Source organism: Dermacentor silvarum, chromosome 6, assembly GCF_013339745.2.
Source record: "Dermacentor silvarum isolate Dsil-2018 chromosome 6, BIME_Dsil_1.4, whole genome shotgun sequence".
Lineage (NCBI taxonomy): Eukaryota > Metazoa > Arthropoda > Arachnida > Ixodida > Ixodidae > Dermacentor > Dermacentor silvarum.
In genome coordinates, this window is record NC_051159.1 from 81,464,672 (window position 1) to 81,485,055 (window position 20,384).

The following is a 20,384-nucleotide window of genomic DNA, read 5'->3' on the forward strand; positions in this document are numbered from 1 at the left end:
TTGTAGGTTGTACTAATGCATTCTAGTGATAATGGGCTTACTTACCGACTGCGGACTCCCAAGATGGCTCTGACGGCGTACACCTTCGTCTTGTCTTTACCTGCGAGGCATTGTGTGACGAGACTTGAATTAGCATTGAGCAATTTGAGGGCTTTCGTGGACTAATGTAATGCAAAAGCTAAAATACAGGCAAACTTTTTTTTTTCAACGATCACTTATTCAGCACGAGTTGAGAACATCAAATGTTGTATTTTATCGCCGTCAATGCGTTCCCGCGTTTTCCTCTGCTTGATGACCACCGTATCAGAGAAAGGGCGAAATGTCGGCGCAGAACATTGTGCAACTCCGCCTCTATGATTCACGCGGCATAAAAAAATTGCGGTGGCAGAGGTTTACGCATTGGAAGGCTTAGGTGGTATGCTTCAGGAAAGCACTGATGTTTGGCTGAAGATTTGAATCACTTGGATGTGTCGTGACATCAGGATGAGGCTGACGGGACTTGTAGAGCAATTATACCGCAGCGTGTTAGAAACGCTTCATACAGAATGGAGATAGCTTTAGCTAGGGGATCAGTTGGAGAGCTTAAAAGCTGCAAAAGTCAAATTTTTTCCACACTTGCGAAAGCACAATATTGTCACAAAATATTGTCATATTGTAGAGATAATGACAGCGTGTAGAGTTGTATATTTACCCCAGTGTCATGGCACAATAGGTCACGTCAATAGAAGCTGAAGTAAAATAACTAAATCTAGCTTTGGGAGTGAAGTACATTCATCATGAAATACATAGAGAGAAACAATGGGATGAACAGTTCTATTCAGAAGGCGATGATCTGGTCGCAAGGAAGTTTGACATCTTCCGCTGGCCCTGCACCTAATCCTTTGAAGGTGACATTAGATAGATTGTGCACTTCCTTCAAACGCCGTCTCCCAAAAATGGAGCCCACTCTAGGCTCCCCGAAGGCCGGGACATGAACAGTATAGTGACCAGAGGTGCGCGACATGACTGATGAGAGAAAGAAAACCTCAATTTCCAAAACTGCCCATCTCGGCAAACCACGTTAGAGACGCAAACAGGAATTGGGCGCTACATCCAGGGGGAAAAGAATTGTCAACGGTGTTCGAGAATGCTGGTGGACAGCGCTGCTAGTATGAGTTAAATAGAGCGCTTGGAAACGCTGTAAGCGGGCGTTCGGAATGCCGAAGCGATGCCGTCGGCGAAAGCGTATAAGAAATGAGTACCTGAGTAGAAATGTTGAGAGTAGCAAACAGCAAACGCGGCTACTTCGACGTGTTCGTGTGCACTTTCGTATACAATTGCGCGCTCAACTCGTGTTCGGAACACGCGTAGCCCTGGAGCTCCAGTGTTTTGTCGCCATGAAGGCTGCGTCGACAACGTGTTAAATGAAGCGAACGTGACATTTTTAAATGCGACTACTCACTATTCGGAAAAGAATTCACTTTCGGAGGTGGCGGTTGCAAAAACGCGAAGCGGCTGCGATTCCGCAAGAAAAGTCAACTTAGCATATTCCTCGGCTCCCGTGGCAGGAGCGGAGCGGATAATTGGAGGAGCGCGAGCACCTTTGTCGGCAGCCTATTATTATCTCTGCAAACGTTAAGCGCGGCTGATATTCTTGATATTGATACCTGATTTATTTTCTTGGCAGACACGTGTTCAACAAGATCTCACAGGCGCTATACATAGGTTAAGTGTTCTGGCGAAGAGACAATGTAGGTGTCTACTATAATAACGTAAGCCTTTTCTCTCTGTCCTTTCTTTAAGACATTTGCGTCGTTTGGTGCACATCTGTCAATTAGGAGGAGTAGCCGGCGCCTTCAAGGCATCTACATCTCTTTGAACACACACAATAATATTAATGAAAAAAAAAAACATGCGGAATCATGTAAAACAAGGCAGATGGTGAAATTTCGGTGCATTTGCGGCCGTCGGTAACGTTTCCAGGAACGCAAGCATAGAAGTGACCAAGGAGCTTATTCAGAATGTGTGAACAAGCTCCTTCCTTAGGAAAAAAAAATTCAGAGCCCTTCTACTACTGTGAAGATGGAAGCCAGCGAAGCTGTGACTGTGGTGGGTCTGCTATAGTGAATATTGTTATAGTCAGTTTATGTATTATCATTATTGACTATATGGAGCGTCTTCGGCATGTCCGCCAAAGAGCAAGGACACCGGCGTCTTGTCTTCGCTAGGCCAACGCCTCGGCACGATGGCCAAGTAGTGCGTTTGCGGCGTCAAGTGCGCCCCATCGTTATAGACTAGCGTATGAGCCACAGCGTTCATAGTCGCAGCGCACATCAAGGTATCATCAGGATCCTGACGTCAGGATCCTGAAAGATATGGTTTTGACACAAGATATGGATATATATGGTTTTGACACATGTGCACAACTGGCGGGAAACCGCCACGCACATGAAGCCAAAGCAAATGCTGATGATGACAGTTTTTTTTCTACACGCGGACATGATCCTGGGGAACCTAGTCTTTAACATCTTCACTGTAAAAAGAAAACGTAATTTATCACAAGGACACTTGCGTTTTACAGGCGCTACGAAGAACAAAATTGCTTTACTCGAAATAAACTGCTGTGAAGTCGGCCCATGGTGGTGTTTCTTCTGCCTTGAATCTTCTTCCGGCATCGTTGAATATGGCTCGTCCGAAAAGGAGCGTCACGTGATACTCTCCGGCCCATTTCCCTACGAAGTTGTAACACGCGGTGCTCCTTCCCGAATTGAACCGAAGGCTTGCTGAGGCGGCAAATCCGCGTTCGCTCCAGGCGCATTATAGGCACACTTGATCAGAGCCTGGCACCAATTTCACCTAATGGGCTTGATGTTCTTGCCTCAGGGGAGGCCTTTATTCCAAGGCAGCGTGGGCAGATGTTTGCAGCAAACGATACACAGTGAGAAGAAGATTGCGAGGTATATATATAGCGCATCAATACAGACAACGCACGCGCACGCATGTATGCACGCATGCACGCACACTGCTTTCCCTTTTGGCAACGAGTAACAGCGAAGCGCATGCGTAGCACGGACAAAAGGAGCCAGCCGGTCTCTAAGCCCATCCCTCTTGCGGAGCTCATTCTGGGCGAATAAAAGCGCCGTGTTTTCTCTTTGGCCGAGCCTCGCCCACCTCGCTCTGCGCCTCGCGTTTCTGTCGTCTTCCTTCGCTCCCTTGTCCTGCGGCCATCGTTAGGGAATGAATAATGAGTGATTAATTAAGGGGGCCCCCTTCCTCCCGACTTGCAGCCTGTTTTATACGCGTGTGGGCCGTACACATCGCTGCTGCCGGCGGCGGGTAAGCTTTGCCCCAACTGTCGGGCATCACGCATGGGCGTATGTACGCGAGGGCGTCGATCGAAGAGCGTTCCGCGTAAGCGACTTGCGCTGCTGCAGCCTTGATAAACTAACGAAAGTAGCTTAACATCTTGCTGTTATCAAGATTGGATAATGAAAAATTTATGCGGGTACCAGTCGCCGGTTTCGCTTTATCCTCTTGCGATGCAGCTCGTTTATTGCGTTAAGACGCCCAGCTGTATACAGCCAAAAGCTGCTTGAAAGGTGTCCTCGTTGAAGGATGAAGGATTAGCACGCATATGTATCCACCCAATTTGGAGCCACTGATGAAAAGAAAGGCTCAGCCGCGAAGAGTCGCATGCTCGTGACTTTCGCTTAAGTGGCACAGTCCACGCAGTATCTCGTATGGCTTTTTTCGCGACGATTGAAGAAATAATGCCGAGTACAGTAGTTTTCCAGTCTACGTTCTGCACTAAATGAAGGGAGTTCTGGATTGTAATAAACGCGATGTAACAGATACAGTTCATCTTTGATTGGGGAGAAGATTGGGGAGATTGCTGAGAAAGCATCGACTTGGTGTGCCGTTTAAGAGCGGACCGTACTGTGCATATAGGACTTGAGAAAGTGCTAAACAGGGTGTTTCACTTAACTTGGGCCGAACTTTAAAAATATGCAAATGCTACGTAGCTGGACAGAACCAAGGTAATGTGGTTTGCCGTCGCTTGGCGATACTCAGAGTATTTATTGCATTTCGCCTAATTACATAGTTAGTCTTAATTACTCAATCAACTTCGCAATTATAATAATTAGATGAAAAGTAGCAATGATAAAATTGTAGAGCAACATGAGAAGCTTCCGATACGCTTTCTGTTGCTCAGTACGTGCTGCATAAAAGTGTTTTCCGAACGTCAAAGATTCCCGCGAAATCACCCAAGGTGTCTCGAGCGGCCAGCCGCGCGTCAATTTTGCGTGTATTCAAAGGCTTCTTTCACGCTCAAAAAAAAAAAAAATCTAACACATATTGAGCAACAGAAAGCTGTATCGGCAGTTTTTCATGTTTCTCTACAATTTTCTCATTAACACTTTTCATCTAACTATAATAACTTAGAAGTTGATTAAGTAAATAAAACTAAGCATCTAATTAGGCACAATGGAAACAATAACCTGAGCATCTCCAAGCGACGGCAAACATCACCACCTTGGTTGTTCTGTCCAGCTACATAGCATTTGCATATTGTTAAAGTTTGGCCCAAGTTAAGTGAAACACCTTGTATATGCAGTGCGAGCATAAACACTAGCACTATTTTTGAGGTGCCGAAAATTCAAAAAAATCATTAATACGTATCGAACGCGATCATGCAATAAATAAAGTGTCTAAATGCAAAGTAAAACACGCAATAATTCAGGAATACCTTCATGTCGTACCAATAACCATCTTCATAGACGAGAGAGAGAGCGAAGAAAGAAGAACGGGTCGTTAATCAGACTCGGGCAGGATTTGCTTCCCTGCGCTGGGTAATTGAAGAAGTGAATGAAGGAGGAAGAGAACTAGTTTCGTGGAAGCGCCGAAATGCACAGGAGTTGTGATCGTGTTATTTCGTATCTTAATGAATATTTTTCTTGTAATACTACCCGGTTCTTGGATTTTGGCCATTTTGAAGAAATCATCATCATTATCATACATGATTCTCTGTATGGTCACAGATGCCTGTCGTGTAAGAAAAAAAGTGCGGTAATGCTCGCGTATTGTGCGACATTGCCGCAGACGGGAAGGCATAATATAGAAGAAGACGGTGGGCAGGCTGCGTACAATGATGTCAAGCTTACACACACATTTCTCTTTAGTGGCTGCGTGCTTTAATGGATGCGTCCCTTCATGAAGTTCATACTTTCTTTTCCTTTCGAAATGCTATGTGGGTACATGGAATATTCACATCCTAAAGGAGCACTTTGATTGGGAAAATTTTAATATTGAGAGGGTTATGCAAAACTGTTCTGTAATAAGCTTATTATGAAAATCCGGTTTATGCGCCTTACAGGGACGAAAGCGGCTATAATTCCCTCACTGCACTATCTAGTTAGCACTCACGCAGAGAAAAAAACCCTAACTGCATTTAACTAACACCAAAGTATGCGTCATTGTCTGAACTCCACTTTTCGGCTAGCAGAATTTTTTTGTATTCGCGACGGCTAAGCCGGAAGCTTAATGCGGGATGAACAAAACATTATGCCTTTCGAATAACAAACAAATATCAGAATTACAAGATTAAAAGGAAGGGACACACAGAAGACAGCAAGGAAAATCGGACGAACGAAAGGGAAGCAAGAAATGAAAAAAAACAAAAAAACAAATTAAAAATAAAATGTCGCAGTTTGGCCCAAAATGTGAGGAATTCATAGAGATAGCGAAGTATTAGACAACTACATGAAGAAAAGTGAGTAGTTTTATCGGCTGTATAAATTGCAATAAACATTCACTTACTGATTAAGTTAACAAGCATGATGTCAGGCGCGCAGAGACAAACGTGAACAGGTCTCGCTCGATGATCCACGAACGCTCGCTGACGCTGGTATAATGTAGACCGCCGGCAGCGGGGAGTCAACGCTTCGTGTTGCCTCTTGCTTCACTCAGTCTCGGAAGCTATGGATTACGTGACATCCAACACTAGGCATGCAAGAAGACAGCGCGCATGAGGTGACTAGCTATCTCGGCTCGCCTTTTTACGATTTGCACCCGCCGCAGATATAACCTCTAAGGTACGTCTCGTGGGCCGCGTATGCGTTCAGCCGCGCGTACAGCCATGCGCAGCCACGGCCGGCGTAGAATAGGAGACGCGCACTCTTCTCCCCTAGAGTGACCTTGGTCACGTGACTTCCAACACTGCGCAGGCATCAAGCCGCCATCCCTCACGGCGCACCCTAGCTCGCTTTCCCTCCCACCTACAGCACATAGCGCTCGGGGCGCGGTAGGATGTTATCACACTTGGACTTTATACGGAACATCATGGCGACGGCGAAGACGACGGCGAAAATTCGCTTGGAGTGTCCCCGCAACGGCTATCGCAACAAAATGAAAACAAGAACGAATGAAGGAACACGCACACGAACCGAGAAAGGAGCGGAATGAACGTTTCGATGCTGTAGCTCTGTCTTAAGCATTTGGCCGGAAAATACAAAGAAAACTCTCTAAAGTAGAACCCCCCCCCCCCCCCCCCCCATAATGCACCACCTCCCTTTACAAACCTGCGCACAGACACAAACACAGCGCAATGAAGAAAGCGAGAGAAACACCCATTGAAACTTCATTCAGAACCATTACCCTGCACTATACAATATGTCGCCATGCATGTGCAGGCAAAAGGTTTGCGCACCCTGTCCTACGTTGAAGACGACGTCGCATAGCTGGCGCGTTCCCTGAAACATCTTGGCGAAGTCCCTAGCGAGCTGGTCGTATCCTTCGAACGGGTCGCGCACACTGTCCAGCAGCGGAGACGAGGGTCGCATGTGGCCGATGGGGCGCCACGATCCGCGCCGGTAAGGCTTCGGGATCTGGCCCGTTTCGGCGTGGTTCTGTAGGTTGGTCACCATGTCCTCCAACATCTGGCTGCGTGTCCGGTCCTGCGACGACAGTGGAAGGCACGACATATATTTATATATAGTGCAATAGCGCCTAGCTACCTCGAGGCATTACTTAGGCGTCTCTGGGGCATCATAGCTTCTAGAATTTAAGCATACCCCATATTCAGTCGATGTCTCCCATTTTCAGGATGGATGAATCCAGGCAAATGCCATTAAGGCATGGAGTAATGTAATGATTCTATTCCAATTCTAATCATTGGCGAGTTCTCGCCTGTGGTCCGAGTGGCGCTTTTTCTACGTTATCAGTATCCACCAGTCGTGAGCGATGGTTGACCATAGAGGAAGAAAATCGTGCGAAAATAATTGTTACGTCATGTCTGTAGAACCACGCAAACATTTCTTATGAATTTCAGCGTCTTGTCCTTAATTTGTCATAGCAGGTGATGCTAATTTGTCTTAAGCCACGGTGACAGTTACACTGCGGGGCTTTTCGCTACGCGTGGATACGGTGCGTTGCTGTCATACCAATGTGTAGTCCGCAAAAAGTCGTCTACAAAGCTTTAAGCGAACAGGCGTAGCTTCTGTCAGAAATGACTTGTCAGCTTCTCGCCGGTTTTGCCTCCTTAGTTTTATTTCACGTAGGTAACCTAAAACTAATATTACATGGTCCTAAAAGTTCGTGAACAAAGAAAGTAACTCAACAAATGGCGCTATACACACTTCATATACCACTCGACTTACGCTGGCGTTTCACATGACCATCATATGAAGCAGTTCGGCTAACAAGTCAGAAAGGGCATATGGAATGATTCGCAATTAATAAACGGCAGTTTCATAAGTACATATCCAGATTAAAGAGTATCCCCTTCAGCTTCGTGCAGCATTTTCCAAGAAAATATTAAAAAATGAGCAGCTTCTCATAAAGAGGCAAAATCATAGAACTTCGGGAGCAATTAATTTTTTAAATGTTATCATTTTTTGTTACCATTATAGGGATGATTAAAAAAAAGAAGAAAATGAAGAAGTGCAGTAGCAACTGCTCGGTTCGCGATTCTATAATTACCGTTCACGGAGGCGGATGCGATTCAACCGAAAGACTTACGCCATGTTAAACAGGGCGAGAACACACAAACCGAAACGAACGCAATTACAGTGTGCAGCCAGCCACCCTGCTTTTCGGCCATGACAACACCCCCCCCCCCCCCCTCCCACTCTTCCCTTCTCCGCACCCATGACAACGTGCGCCGTTCTTGCTTTCTTAGCAAAATTTCAATTTTCCGCGACGCATTCCATCGGCTGCTCCTGGGTGCATCGCATTATCCGCACAAGACACCGGCACACGACAGGGTGGCAACAGCAACGGCAGCTGCAGCTGACGACGAGATTCCTTTTGACTCAGTACACGCCCGACGTGGAGGCGCACGGACCAAAGGACCTGCTGCATGCTGGACACAGTTGAGCGTAAAGTAATCATGACGGGGTACCTGTAGAGGGTACGAGGGATGACGGGGTGTTTCTTACCTGCATTCTTGCAAACTTGGGCGCCGAGTAGCTTGTACGTTCCCCGTTAACGATTTTGGTGAGCAGCCACTCTCGAAACTGTACTCCCTGCGAGTGAGACGGAGATGCAGAGAGGGGAACGGAACAGAAAGAGTTGTAAGCAAGAAATGCCAGATGCCCGGTGAGCGCGGGGCATTTCCTTCATTAAGCCCCCCCATTCGAGTAGCAGTCCAATCCTGCTGAACATCAACTTGTAAGCTCAAGAGAAAGAATTAAAAAAAAAGAAGTAAGCAGTCGCTGCTGATAATAAGGTATTCACGAGCGCGAAGACAGAATAGTGACCCAAAGGTTTCGCATAGTTTCTCATCCGAGGTTGCTGGGTGCTGACGACGGAAGATTCAGTCGATTCCGACGACAGAAGGTATTTCGGCAACTGCTATGACTGCGGGACTTCAAAGTAAATTAAACTTTCGGCTCAGGATCGGATGTGTTTAATAGAAGCTGAACTTCGGCCTTGTCACGGCAGCCCACGGCGTAACACAGCTTTGGCGTCACGGTCAAGAGCGAAATAAGCGTGCATGTAGGGCCTGGAGTAGTCGGAATTTTCAGCTTCGATGTTTTTGGATCTCGGAGAGAGTGATAGAGATGTCTCTAATGAAAGTTGGAGATTTTTGCCTGGCTGGCGGCCTGATATGGATTGATTTACTTTTAGCGAATGGGTAAGATGAAGTGAAACCTGCACGTACAGCCCCCGTCATACTAAACTAGAACACGCCTAGACCGCATTTATTCTTCTGCGAAGGCTGCTGGCGATTTCTGGTTTGGGTGAATTGAATGTGCTGGCGTAACGCGCTTTCCTTCCCAAGCATTCTATGTTTGCTCCTTACAGTCTTATTTTATTAAAGATAAGTCGCTAGGTATATGTTCACCATTCAGGTTAAGTCTGGTGGTTAAGTGACTCATTACAATAGCAATCCATCACTGGGTGGCTGTCGTGCAGTGCTTAATGCAATAATGCTTTTTTTCTTTTATAGATCCATAATCTTGATTCTTAGAAACTACAAGCGACTAGTCAAAAAAGCAGAGCTTAATTTTTTGCCTACTGGTGATGCTCCGTTGATTTAATTTGAAAATTCTTTGGACTAAGACAATCCTAGGAAATGGATCTTCTCAAGCATCGTGATTTTAGAACTGTAGGTATAAAAAATAAAAGAACTCACTTTGGGAAATAGTGATCGATGCCACAGGTACGGCTTGAAGGCGCCCACCTCATCTCTGGACACTACGGACACCTTAAGCGCAGGAAAAAAACAACAACACAATTTTGTAACATTTCAACAAGGATTGCATGCGCGTGTAGTAATCCGCCTTTACCGTACCAAAGAAATTGTATGCTGCTTTCTAGACAGTGTATGAAATGGCCGAACTGCTACGCATGCGCAGATTCTGCAACAGCAATTACGTGAAAAATTCCATGCAAGTTGTTCTAGAGCTAAAAAAATCCGTAGAGCTTAAAAAGAACAACGGAGACATCGATGTGTATTTAGCCGGCTTTCAGTTTTGCAGTCATCAGTGTTTTCCTAAAGATTAGCTCCTTAATCACTTATTACTACTTGGTCACCTCAATTATTCCGGAGTCCCCCACTACGGCGTGCCTCATATTCAGATCGTGGTTTTGGCATGTAAAACCCCATAATTCTTACCCATCTCTACCATCTCTACCAATCTTACCCATCTTACCCATCTCTACCATCTCTACCAATCTTACCCCGTAATGAAGACCTGCCATTAAGCAATCTAATGATGCTTGAGACCACGGTCCCAAGATCATCTTCAGTGATAAAGGTTACCAGTCTATCTAGAGCCGTGCGGAAGGGAATCATTTTATCTTCAAGGACGCGCAGTATGATAGAAGGTATCCTTCAGTTTCTTCACAGACATTTCAACCGGCGCCATCAGTCATTCATATCAAGGATGAGTAGGCATTGGTGAACGCGACGCCCAGGTGTCCCTTTAAAGTTTCTAAGCTACTAATCACGTGGCCGAATCTGCCGTATAAGAGCCGCGTATCAGGGCCACTGTGGTATTTTCGTTACTTCAAAGCGCCGAAGAATGAGGGAGTTGGTGCACTTCCATCTGCTGCTCGTTGTGAAAACGTCAGGCTTGCGCGAGCGCCCTTGACTGCGTGGTGTTGTCCACGTGCGTGCACACGTTCATCACCTTGCTCCCTTTCTCTTCTTTTTATTCCTTTTTCCCATTCCCCAGCGTAGGGTAGCCAACCGGACGCCTTGCTGGTTAACATCTCTACCTCATCTTTCTTTTCTCTCTCTCTCCCCTCTGCTGAATTTTGGAGGGCCAGACATGCTACTTGGAGTCATGTTGCGTTGCCTGGCGACAAATCCTTTCCCTGACTGGCTCCGAAACTTTTGGCAAAAACTCCGCGTCTTCGATCGCGCAGCAGCCACTCGCAGTTCGGCATCGCCAAGGCGTGGTTCGTTAAGTGGAGCGTGTTTCGTCTCAACTCTTCGACGAGGGGCGATCGACGTGGGCAACGGTCTGCCGCAGCGCCTTCGTAGTCCCACTGGGCCCTGCGTCCTACTTTCATGTCGGCGGAGCCTCGAGTTCTCCTTGCATCGCCAAAGGTCTGGTGTCCGCGTCCGTTCAATACAGTATGTACACGGGCAGCGTGCGGACGAATGCACTGTCAACAAACGCTGAAGGCCCTATTTAATCAAAGCGGCGTTGTTTCGACACCGTTGAGGGAGCGAGTTTCTTCTTCGTCTCACGGAGGCACTTCGTCTCATGCCGCTCAAGCCGTGAGCCAATATGCAGAAAAAGATGAGAAAGACTGCTTCTGAAAAACTTACAAGTTATTATTTAAGGCCACAAGACTAAAAATACGAATGCTCGGTGGGCCGCGTTTCCTGCTCTGGCAGCCGATAAGAGAAAGGTGATGACGAGCTAACAGTGAGTACTGAACAATTCGAAAAGAGGCCGAGTAAGCCTGGGCGCTACTACATTTTTCCGTTTTTATGTTTGCTTGTAGTACTATGCATATTGATTGCGCGTCTGCGCAATAAAAATTTAGTTACGCGTCGGCGCTTGTGTCGTCTGGTCAATATGTTGCCGTGTACAGTCAACCACAAAATTTTACGGACCACGGAAATCTGAGAAAAATCTGGGTATCTCCGCAGCCTAACAACGCAGCCTGGTATTTGCATTTCGGGTCTCGACTAGAATAGGCTAACAACATTTTCGTATACATTTTTACTGGCTACTGCTACAGGCGGCTCGGGAAGTGAACATTTTCTGAGATGCCGTGGTCCGTAAACATTTCTGGTTGACTGTACTTTTCTCATTCTGCCTTTAACCATGAACATGGACCAACTCGCCAAATTTTCCGTCTCTGTGGTCCAGTAGGCAAGGACCATGTTCTTAGTATTGACGCGTATACATGTTTATCTTTCACCGGTGGCCGCTTTCCACCGGGTAACAAATGTTAAACGTTATCGCTCGGCGCAGGACGCGCCTGTATCGGAAGTTTCTAGAACGTTATCGGATGCTTCTTTCCGTTGCCTGTTTTCACCGACGCTTATGTTATCTGATTGTGTGACCGACGCGAATTGTCAGAACTTTCTGGAAGACCCGCGGGCATCAGGGATTAATCTGGAACCTTCGATGACTCAGATATAAAAGCCGACGCGTTTTGCCGCTGATCAGATTTTCGACAGTCGCCGGCTGTGTTCGCCGCTTTCGTTGTGCTTTGAGTGTAGCTTGCTTTTGTGGGCACAGGTTCGCCCAATAAACAACCAGTTTCGTCATACAGTTTTGCGACTGTTTTCTTTACCGTCACTACTACGTGACAGTATCATTGTTATTTCTATCTGAAATACAAAGCAGACGTAAAAATGAAATAGTCTAGGCATGAATGAGGGCGCGGAGTTTTGGTGACTCCAGGGATGAATACGGACACAGGATCAAAATCTTCATCTAAGAAAATATTGTACAGTCCAGCTGGTTCAACGAGGTCTGGAGAGAGAGAATCTGGACGTCATTTAGAGGACGGTAGCGCAATATTTATTTCAGTGCAACGAACCTTGGTAAATGAAAAAAAGATATTATTACTTTATTTCATCATTATCATCATATTCAGCCTATATTTATGTCCACTGCAGGAAGAAGGCCTCTCCCTGCGGTCTTCAATTACCCCTGTCTTGCGCTAACTGATTCCAACTTGCGCCTGAAAATTTCCTAACTTCATCCCCCCACCTAGTTTTCTGCCGCCTTACTTTAATGTACTACGTATTACTTTATTTACATAGCACCAAGCCAACGGAATGGATGGGTTTGTCATCGCGTTTGTTTAACACGCCCAACATCGCGACTCCACAAGCGTGACGTGCAGCTATATAGCGGAGTCGTACAATAGAGACTGATACTGATGTTCTGAAGCCTTTATTTTTGAAAGTTATTCACCGGCACTTTTATCCATTTCCATACGCTTCGCAGTAAGTGGGGAGTTCCAGCATTGGCGTTCCAGTTACTTTCTTAGCAAAACGTCGTTTTATGCATTGAAGCACAAAAGTAGCTGGAACGCCAATGCATTTCTCCGCAAACTTCGGCAATTAATATCTCGAAACTGTCGTCCTCCTGAGAATTCGTTCCAAGTGGAACGGCCTTGCGAACTCCACGGATAAAATTCGTAAATTGCGATATGGGCCATAAGGTAATTAGTTAAAAACTTAAGTAATTTTTTGTTAATTAGTCGATTATGCATTTCACTTTGTTTGTGAAAGTAATGTCCGCCTCTGCGAGTAGACCAGCCCACGAACTAGAATTCTGCTATCTGCCACAGGCCACAGGCATGCCTTTAAAATGTTCTGAAAGTGTTCGCTGAAACACCCGGTATTATATATATATATATATATATATATATATATATATATATATATATATTATATATATATATATATATATATATATATATATATATATACCTACACCACGTGAGCGGCTTCCCACTCTCCAGATGCGAACGCGTTGAAATACAAACAAGAAATGAAAGGGTCAGTATTAAGTGTGTAGTTGTGTCAGTGTGTTTCTAAGTTTTTAAAGAACTGGCTCCGTAAGTCTGCATAAGCCCTCGCGTACGGTGCTTGCGAGTCTGGCGAAGGCGCGACACACACCGCCGCTCCTTTCCTACAGCCGTGACATCTTCTCGGTCGGGTGAGCAAACACCGGCCGGAGCCCGCCTTTCTACGCAAAAGGTAGCTCCGAAATGCGCATGCGTCGACCTTGTTTGCTTGCGCAGAGCGCGCCGCCGCGACGAGCCGCAAATACTGCACTCGGCGGAACTGAAAGGCAGCCTCTTTCACGTCCTTTTGCGCTTCGTTTCTGCCTCTTTTCTACGCCTTGTTTGCTTACGTTCGCAGGGAGGCTTTCAATACAGCCACTACTGGATAGAAGCGGTTGCCTCGTGGTGTTCTGTTGTGGAAACGGCCAGCCTGTTTGGCCTTGCTGGCCCAGACACAATGCCTCAGCGGGAAGAAGTATGGAGGAATGGCTTAGCGGGCATCATGAACGGGTACTTTTAGTATGTCATTGACTCTGCAGCCGAATGTACCGTACGGTCATCCGTTAGAAAGAACGCGCCACTATGTGGCTTGCAGTAGAAGGCGCTGCAGCAGCCAGTGACGGCTGAAGCCACTGCACATGAATGCAGAAAGGGGTGAGCGCGACCACCCATAAGTCGCCTTCTTCTAATGCCGGGCCCTTCCACAATTAACAGAGGGGAGAATTCGCGCATGCTCTCATGCTCATGTGTTCCCTTTAAGAGTGAACCATACTGGATATTTGTTTTTGTTTTTATGCCACCAGTCGAGGTAACTTATAAAAAAACAGAAAAAAAAACAGCGCGTCGCACTAATGTATACAACAAATGATTGATTATTTCCGATAGCTGCAGGAAATACGCCGCTGTGAATCCGCTGTCTGTCTCTATATTCTTTCCTGCTCTCGTTTTTTCCCTTCTTTCTCCAACCCCCCCTCTTTCTTTTTGCCAACATTGTTTGGGACAGCAGGATAGTAGAAAATATATGTGGTACAGAACCTTTGAAAAAATTATTTAATGATTCTCGGAGTACTGAGGTTGTTGTCCGATGCTTTTAGTGATAACTCACGCGGACCGTCTTGTCTCTGGTTGTCTCTGTGTCTCTTCTGTGGTTACTTTGTGGACGCACTGCCAATCGTACGCGCTCACTAAATCACAATTGTATCACGCAAAACTTAAGCATCTGCTCTGATGAATATGACGTTATTTAATGGGCTTAGTTCATTTCGATGCGTAAGTTATCACTTATAATGACGGTTCTCTCGTAGCCATTACAGCATACAATATCCGATGCCGCGTGCCGATACGAAGCCAGCAATACGAGGTGAAGTTGAGGCGCACCTTGACAAACCTACGCAGCCGTACAACATAATCAGCAATTCTAAAATTGCTACTAGCTGTTCGACAGTGATTCGTGGCGGCCACATTTAGATCGGGTCAGAATGGAGAAAAACGTTCGTTTACAAAGATTTGGGTGCAGTTGAACAAAACCCAGATGCAAAATTAATCCAGACCTCTCCATTGCAGAATCCCTCATAGACCACATGTTGCTTTGCGAAGTCGAATGAGCGAGCGAGAGTGTAACTTGCGATCGTAAAATTTCTTCATCAATCATGTACCAGTAAACACTTTGCAATATTATTTAAATATACAAAATACACATTTAAGCTCACAAAGGCAGACACTGGGCAGAGCAACCTCCGCATAACAGAACCGAGAACCGAATACACTGGCCAAAACGTACAGCCTCCCGCATTTTTAGCTATATCGCGCGAGAACGCTGTAATATGGTCGTACGTCGTCCTGAAGGGAACATCGCATTAGACTACTCTTGCACAGGAGAGTGCTTAGTGCACTTGAGAGTGCTTCTGCCGGTCTGGCTGATTATATCGCCGCTTAAAGGCGCTAAAATGACGCATGATGGACGCTCGCGCGATATAGCTAAAAATGCGGGAGGCTGTACATGAACGCTGTACACACGCATAAGCTCACAAGCAGACACGCAAGGCAGTGATTGTTTGTTGAAGCAAGCTACCACCACAACAACACAACATTGTCGCTTTTCCTTACACGAACACCATCTCCGGATCGGTCCTTAACAATTGCACTTCAAGAGGTGAAATGATTAAAATTTAGAATAGCAAAGTACGTTCTGCAAAAGAAAACAGAATAAGTAACTTGGCGATTTTCTTTCTAGTTTCGTAAGTAATTGTTGCATCTTGTCGCAAAACACTACGAGCGCCCTATTACGCTGCTGTAAAGTCAACACAGGGGGGGGGGGGGGGGGGGGGGTTAAAATACCTCTGTCGACGTACGTAGTATAGCGCCATGAATGTGCAGTCGCATTCAATATAAGTCGCAACACGGTGGCCATTATAGAAAGCGCTCCAATACTGCACGGTGACTGCTGCACACTAAAAATGAGTTTCATAAATATCAGCTATTAGAATCGTGTTCAGTTCTCCAGTTTTGAGTATGTCAGCGTCGTGCTGTCTTGGGGCCTCTTCGACCACGGATACATTGTTTCAGCTCATATTTAACGCGACTCCAAGTTCGAACTTTTAGCTGCAGTGACAGTGTAGAAGCAAAAAGAGCAGCTTACGTAGACTCTTTTGAAAAAGTACCCAGCTGCCTTTCTCAATTGACACTTATGATAGAAATGTGGCGGTCAGCACGTCGTAAATTATAGTAATCGCAGTGTGGTTTGTGCTTTGGTATTGCCTTCGTGCACCAATAATTATGACACGGAAAGCGAGAACAAACCATTATCTGCCCAGTATATAATGACCATATTCCACAAGGTCTTTTTTTTTTTTCGTTTTTATCGCCATAGTTTGGCAACTGTGTATAGTGGGGAAACCCAACTTGGTGTTCTGGGGCTCACTGTAATGAATTACTACAGTGGCTACAACAGTACTATAGCAGTAACACTCGTAATAATGATTGTGGCCGGCAATATAGTTGTAGTTGCCCTAGGAAATGTCGGTGGAAAGTATAATGCATGTCACTCACTTCGTAGACGGTGTGCGCTCCGGGCGGTTTGTTTGGCGATGCTCGCACGATTATGAAGACGTGCAGGAAGTGCGACTTGATGCAGGCCGGTGAGAAAAGCGTGTTGTCCGCCTCCAGGAACACCACGCAGACGATGTCGTTGCCAATGTGCCGCTTCTTCTGAAGCTGCGAATGAGCACGGACAAGCAGGGGAGCGCGTCGGCGCTTATGCTGAAGACAGAACGCGTTAAAAGGCAATATACATCAGCGTGATGCTCGATAGAATTTGATCTGATTGATTTGATTGAAAGTTACTTAACCGCAATATGGCCCAGTACGAGCTTAAGAGTTACTCCAATCGAGGTAGAGGAGCAGCTGCGCGCTACGAGACAACGGAAATCAGCACATGAAACTTACGATGCCGGTTACGTCATTTACGTGGTTCTTGTATGCGTTGTTTGCTCGCGCGGTCTGCTCAAATCTGTAAAATAGCGTCCACTGGCTGGCTAGTTGGTTTCATTAATTTATTCATTCATAAAAGGAAGCACAGCAGAGGACGTTTTATGAAAAACAAAAAAAAATGCAATTTCATTTTTCATCGTTTTAATCTGGAGTAGCATGTTCAGAGAATTTTCCAGCTTTTTTTTTTAATGAGCCTTTACTCTCATCCTTCTACCATTCTTAATTATACGCATGGTAATGCAGATCTAAAAAGCAGCCTATATAATAAAAATTACGCGGTGGCCATGATTCTGCGCTCTTGCATACACAAGCAAATAAAGGCAAACAAGTCTCGACCTAATGGCTGGCAGAGCTTTGCAGTTGTTCTTGCTAGCGGCTGAGCTTCAGAAACAGCTTTATTGCTATTGGCTTGCGCAGCTGACAAAATAGTAGGCGGATTCTGTTTACTCGTTAATTCCTCCGTTGTTTCCTCATTTTGCTCTATAACACCTCTCGAAGAATAAGGCATACTTTGGGTTGGGACGAATAGCGTATAAACATACACACACACACACAGACACCATTCCATTCTTTGCTTCCACACAACCTATTTCCAGGAGGCCAGTAAACACGGGGAAAAAAGAAGCACGGTTTATTGATCGTCCTTTTCGTTGATTCGGCCACTTATCTATTCTTTCCGCCCTTTATTACTTCCACTGTGGCGGTCACGGGGATGCCGGAAATGTTCAGGCGCCTCGCTGAGTATCCAGGTCACGTTCCAACCATCTTTGCCTCCAGTCATGTTTTGCTCTTCCGCGCTGTTCTAACCTGCTACTTTTTGCTTCTATATACTCCAAACTTAACCAAGCAAGAACCACTTCTGAGAACACTGACGGTAAACCTAGGGATGCGTGGTTATAGTTCGACGAAAATAACCAATTGGGAGTGGGGGGGGGGGGGGGGGATGGGAAAGAAGCACGAGGAAGAGCTACCGAGTAAAACTCTCGTGCCGGGGTTCTAGCCAAACAGCCACAGCAACAACACGAACGGAAGCACTCGGCGACGCAACACGCACACAGCTTCAGCGTAAGGGTAACACAAAGGAAGGCCCTATATAGAGCAGCACCCAGCAACGCAAAAAGCACGTCATTCCCTCGGGGACATTTGTTTTCAATTTACGAGCACGGAAACTGGAAACTCGTCAGAATGCGCGTAAAAAATTCACCGCCCCCGATAAGTGCACCCTTGGTCTAAGGCGCGTGGCGTTGCTGGTCCTTTCTGCGGGAACGCAGGCGCCGCTTATGTGAAGCGATAACAAATAGCAAAAAACTTGGATGGGGTGCACGGTCCTCCCTTTTGGGCCTCTCTGGAAGCATGCTCCGCTTGCTTTTAAGATGCGAGCGGAGATCAATTTCCAGGCTGCTCTGTTTCACTCGCGGGGCGCTCGGTTTTCAACGTTTTACTTTAGATGAACATCGTGGCGTACGACTCTTCGGAAACGGTTTATATTTGCATCTTTATAAGCAGTTTGATACATTTTCCTCTATTTCACAAAAAATGTCAGGCTCTTGCTATTCTGTAATCGAGAGTTCGATGGAAGCCCGTCGTTATTCTACACCGGCAGCTTGAAAAAAAAAAGCTTATTTTGTTCCCTTCAGTCACTTCAGTAAATGTTTCGAAATGAGGTGAGAAAGAACGCATGCACGCATGCATATGCTACACACATTTTAGTACAACTGGTGAAACAAGACTAAGCGCTGTGCTAGTTGGTAAATGATTAACTAAGACAAAAAGAACCACCAAAAAAAAAAGACGCATAGGAAAGCTACAGAAAGTACCAACGACGAAAACGTTCATGTTGTTTACTTGCTGTATCTCGTGTACGAGTCTTTTTCGTTGCTTGTTTGTTTTAGTAGATCTGGTTGAACACGCGTAGCAAGCAGTTTAGAAGCGGTTTCTGGTGACGCCTCATACGGGTCAGCCCACTGTCTGCCTGCGCGAGGCAGTCCCTTCATGTGATTCGGGATACGTGTTTGTGATGTTGCAAGACCCTGCTTCGGTCGAACAATGTAACGCTACGTGTAGAATCTTTACGACGACATCATACGTCTCAGTATTATGTCGAAAAGCGGTGGCGGAGGCTACATTCGGTTGTGTGCTGCTCCCGCATCATCGCAAACGATGGTCCTTTCTTATTATAGCTATCACGATGTCCCCCCCCCCCCTTCCCCCAAGAAAGAGAGAAAAAAAAGCCACGTATCTCGTGGAAATGCGTTGATTTCTGCCTCGAGTACCGCGTCATTTCGTTTTTTTTTAATATCGGTACGAAGCAGTAGATGTCACGGTCGTTGCGGGGACACCTATACATATATATATATATATATATATATATATATATATATATATATATATATATATATATATATATATATATATATATATATATACGGAGCTTCACTACGCTTTGGTCGTGGATTGCATCTCAGTCACCAGTATAGGCCTGTTCATGTAAATATCGAGTACACAATTCCTTATGAATGTGTCTCTGTATAGGTAACGTTACGCATACGCAAGGCTTAATGCAGCCAGAAATCAATACATTGCTCGACTAGGTTCAAGATGGCGGCAGTGACTGCAATTAGCTACGGCTAAATTCAGAAATCGCTCAAGTCAGCTACGCAGCTACACGCCCTTGGCCTCATGCGCTATTTGACGTTTAAAACTTTCACAGTTCGCGCTGGTCGAAGTGTTAAGCTTAGTTTTCATGGCTCGGCGTACAGGAATCGTTCACTCAAAGAAACAAGAAAGCCATGAGGCTATTTCTGCCAAAGAAATTAGTGCTTTCGTCCGACGACTGTCAGCGTCGGTTTCTCGCTGGCCTGTCTTGGATTCATCTCCAATTCGCAGCCGATCAGTGTGTTATTTCTTGGTACGGCATTAAGATCGTTGAACCTCTTTATCTTAGGTGTTTCATTCTCCGCGATTCTGGACATTGCCAGCCTAGTGTCGGCTTCTTTCGCTATAGAGTATTGGGCACATAAGATCCCGCCTTAGGATATTGGTTTGCCTCCACATAAAACGCCAGAGAAAAATACCGTCACGTGCTTACTTTCCCCTCCCTCCATGTTCCCTATTGTCGCTGCTGGACTAACGTGCTCGTAACGTTTTTTTTTTTTTTTTTTTTTTGAACGAGCCCTTCTGCTCTCACTGCTGCGAGCAGCTACTACATTTAGCCCCCGAGAGTTGCCGACCCTTCTGCACTGACAAAATTGAGCTTGCAGTGAAGCCTCGTTTAATGTGCTCTCTGTTTATCAAGATACCACCAAGGGCACCCCAATTCATGCTACCCTAGATTCTGCGCTGCTTGGATAAGCGGCTGTAGCCCGGACAGATGTTTATAGTGCTGCAAGTGCTACTGTTCTGTGACCGATTGTGATTGTGTATCTGTG

At 45.8% G+C, this 20,384-nt stretch overlaps 1 protein-coding gene across 1 annotated transcript in view; it reads right to left on the minus strand.

The window, feature by feature from the left end:
• Positions 1–20,384, minus strand: part of LOC119455668 (uncharacterized) — a 141,352-nt gene that overhangs the window by 13,036 nt on the left and 107,932 nt on the right. Inside the window, exons 7-11 of the mRNA XM_037717088.2 lie at positions 16,516–16,680; positions 9,614–9,685; positions 8,415–8,501; positions 6,686–6,932; positions 46–100 (exon numbers count right to left, since the gene is read on the minus strand). Of these exons, the coding sequence (XP_037573016.1) occupies positions 46–100; positions 6,686–6,932; positions 8,415–8,501; positions 9,614–9,685; positions 16,516–16,680 (626 nt within the window). The remainder of the gene's footprint in view (positions 1–45; positions 101–6,685; positions 6,933–8,414; positions 8,502–9,613; positions 9,686–16,515; positions 16,681–20,384) is intronic.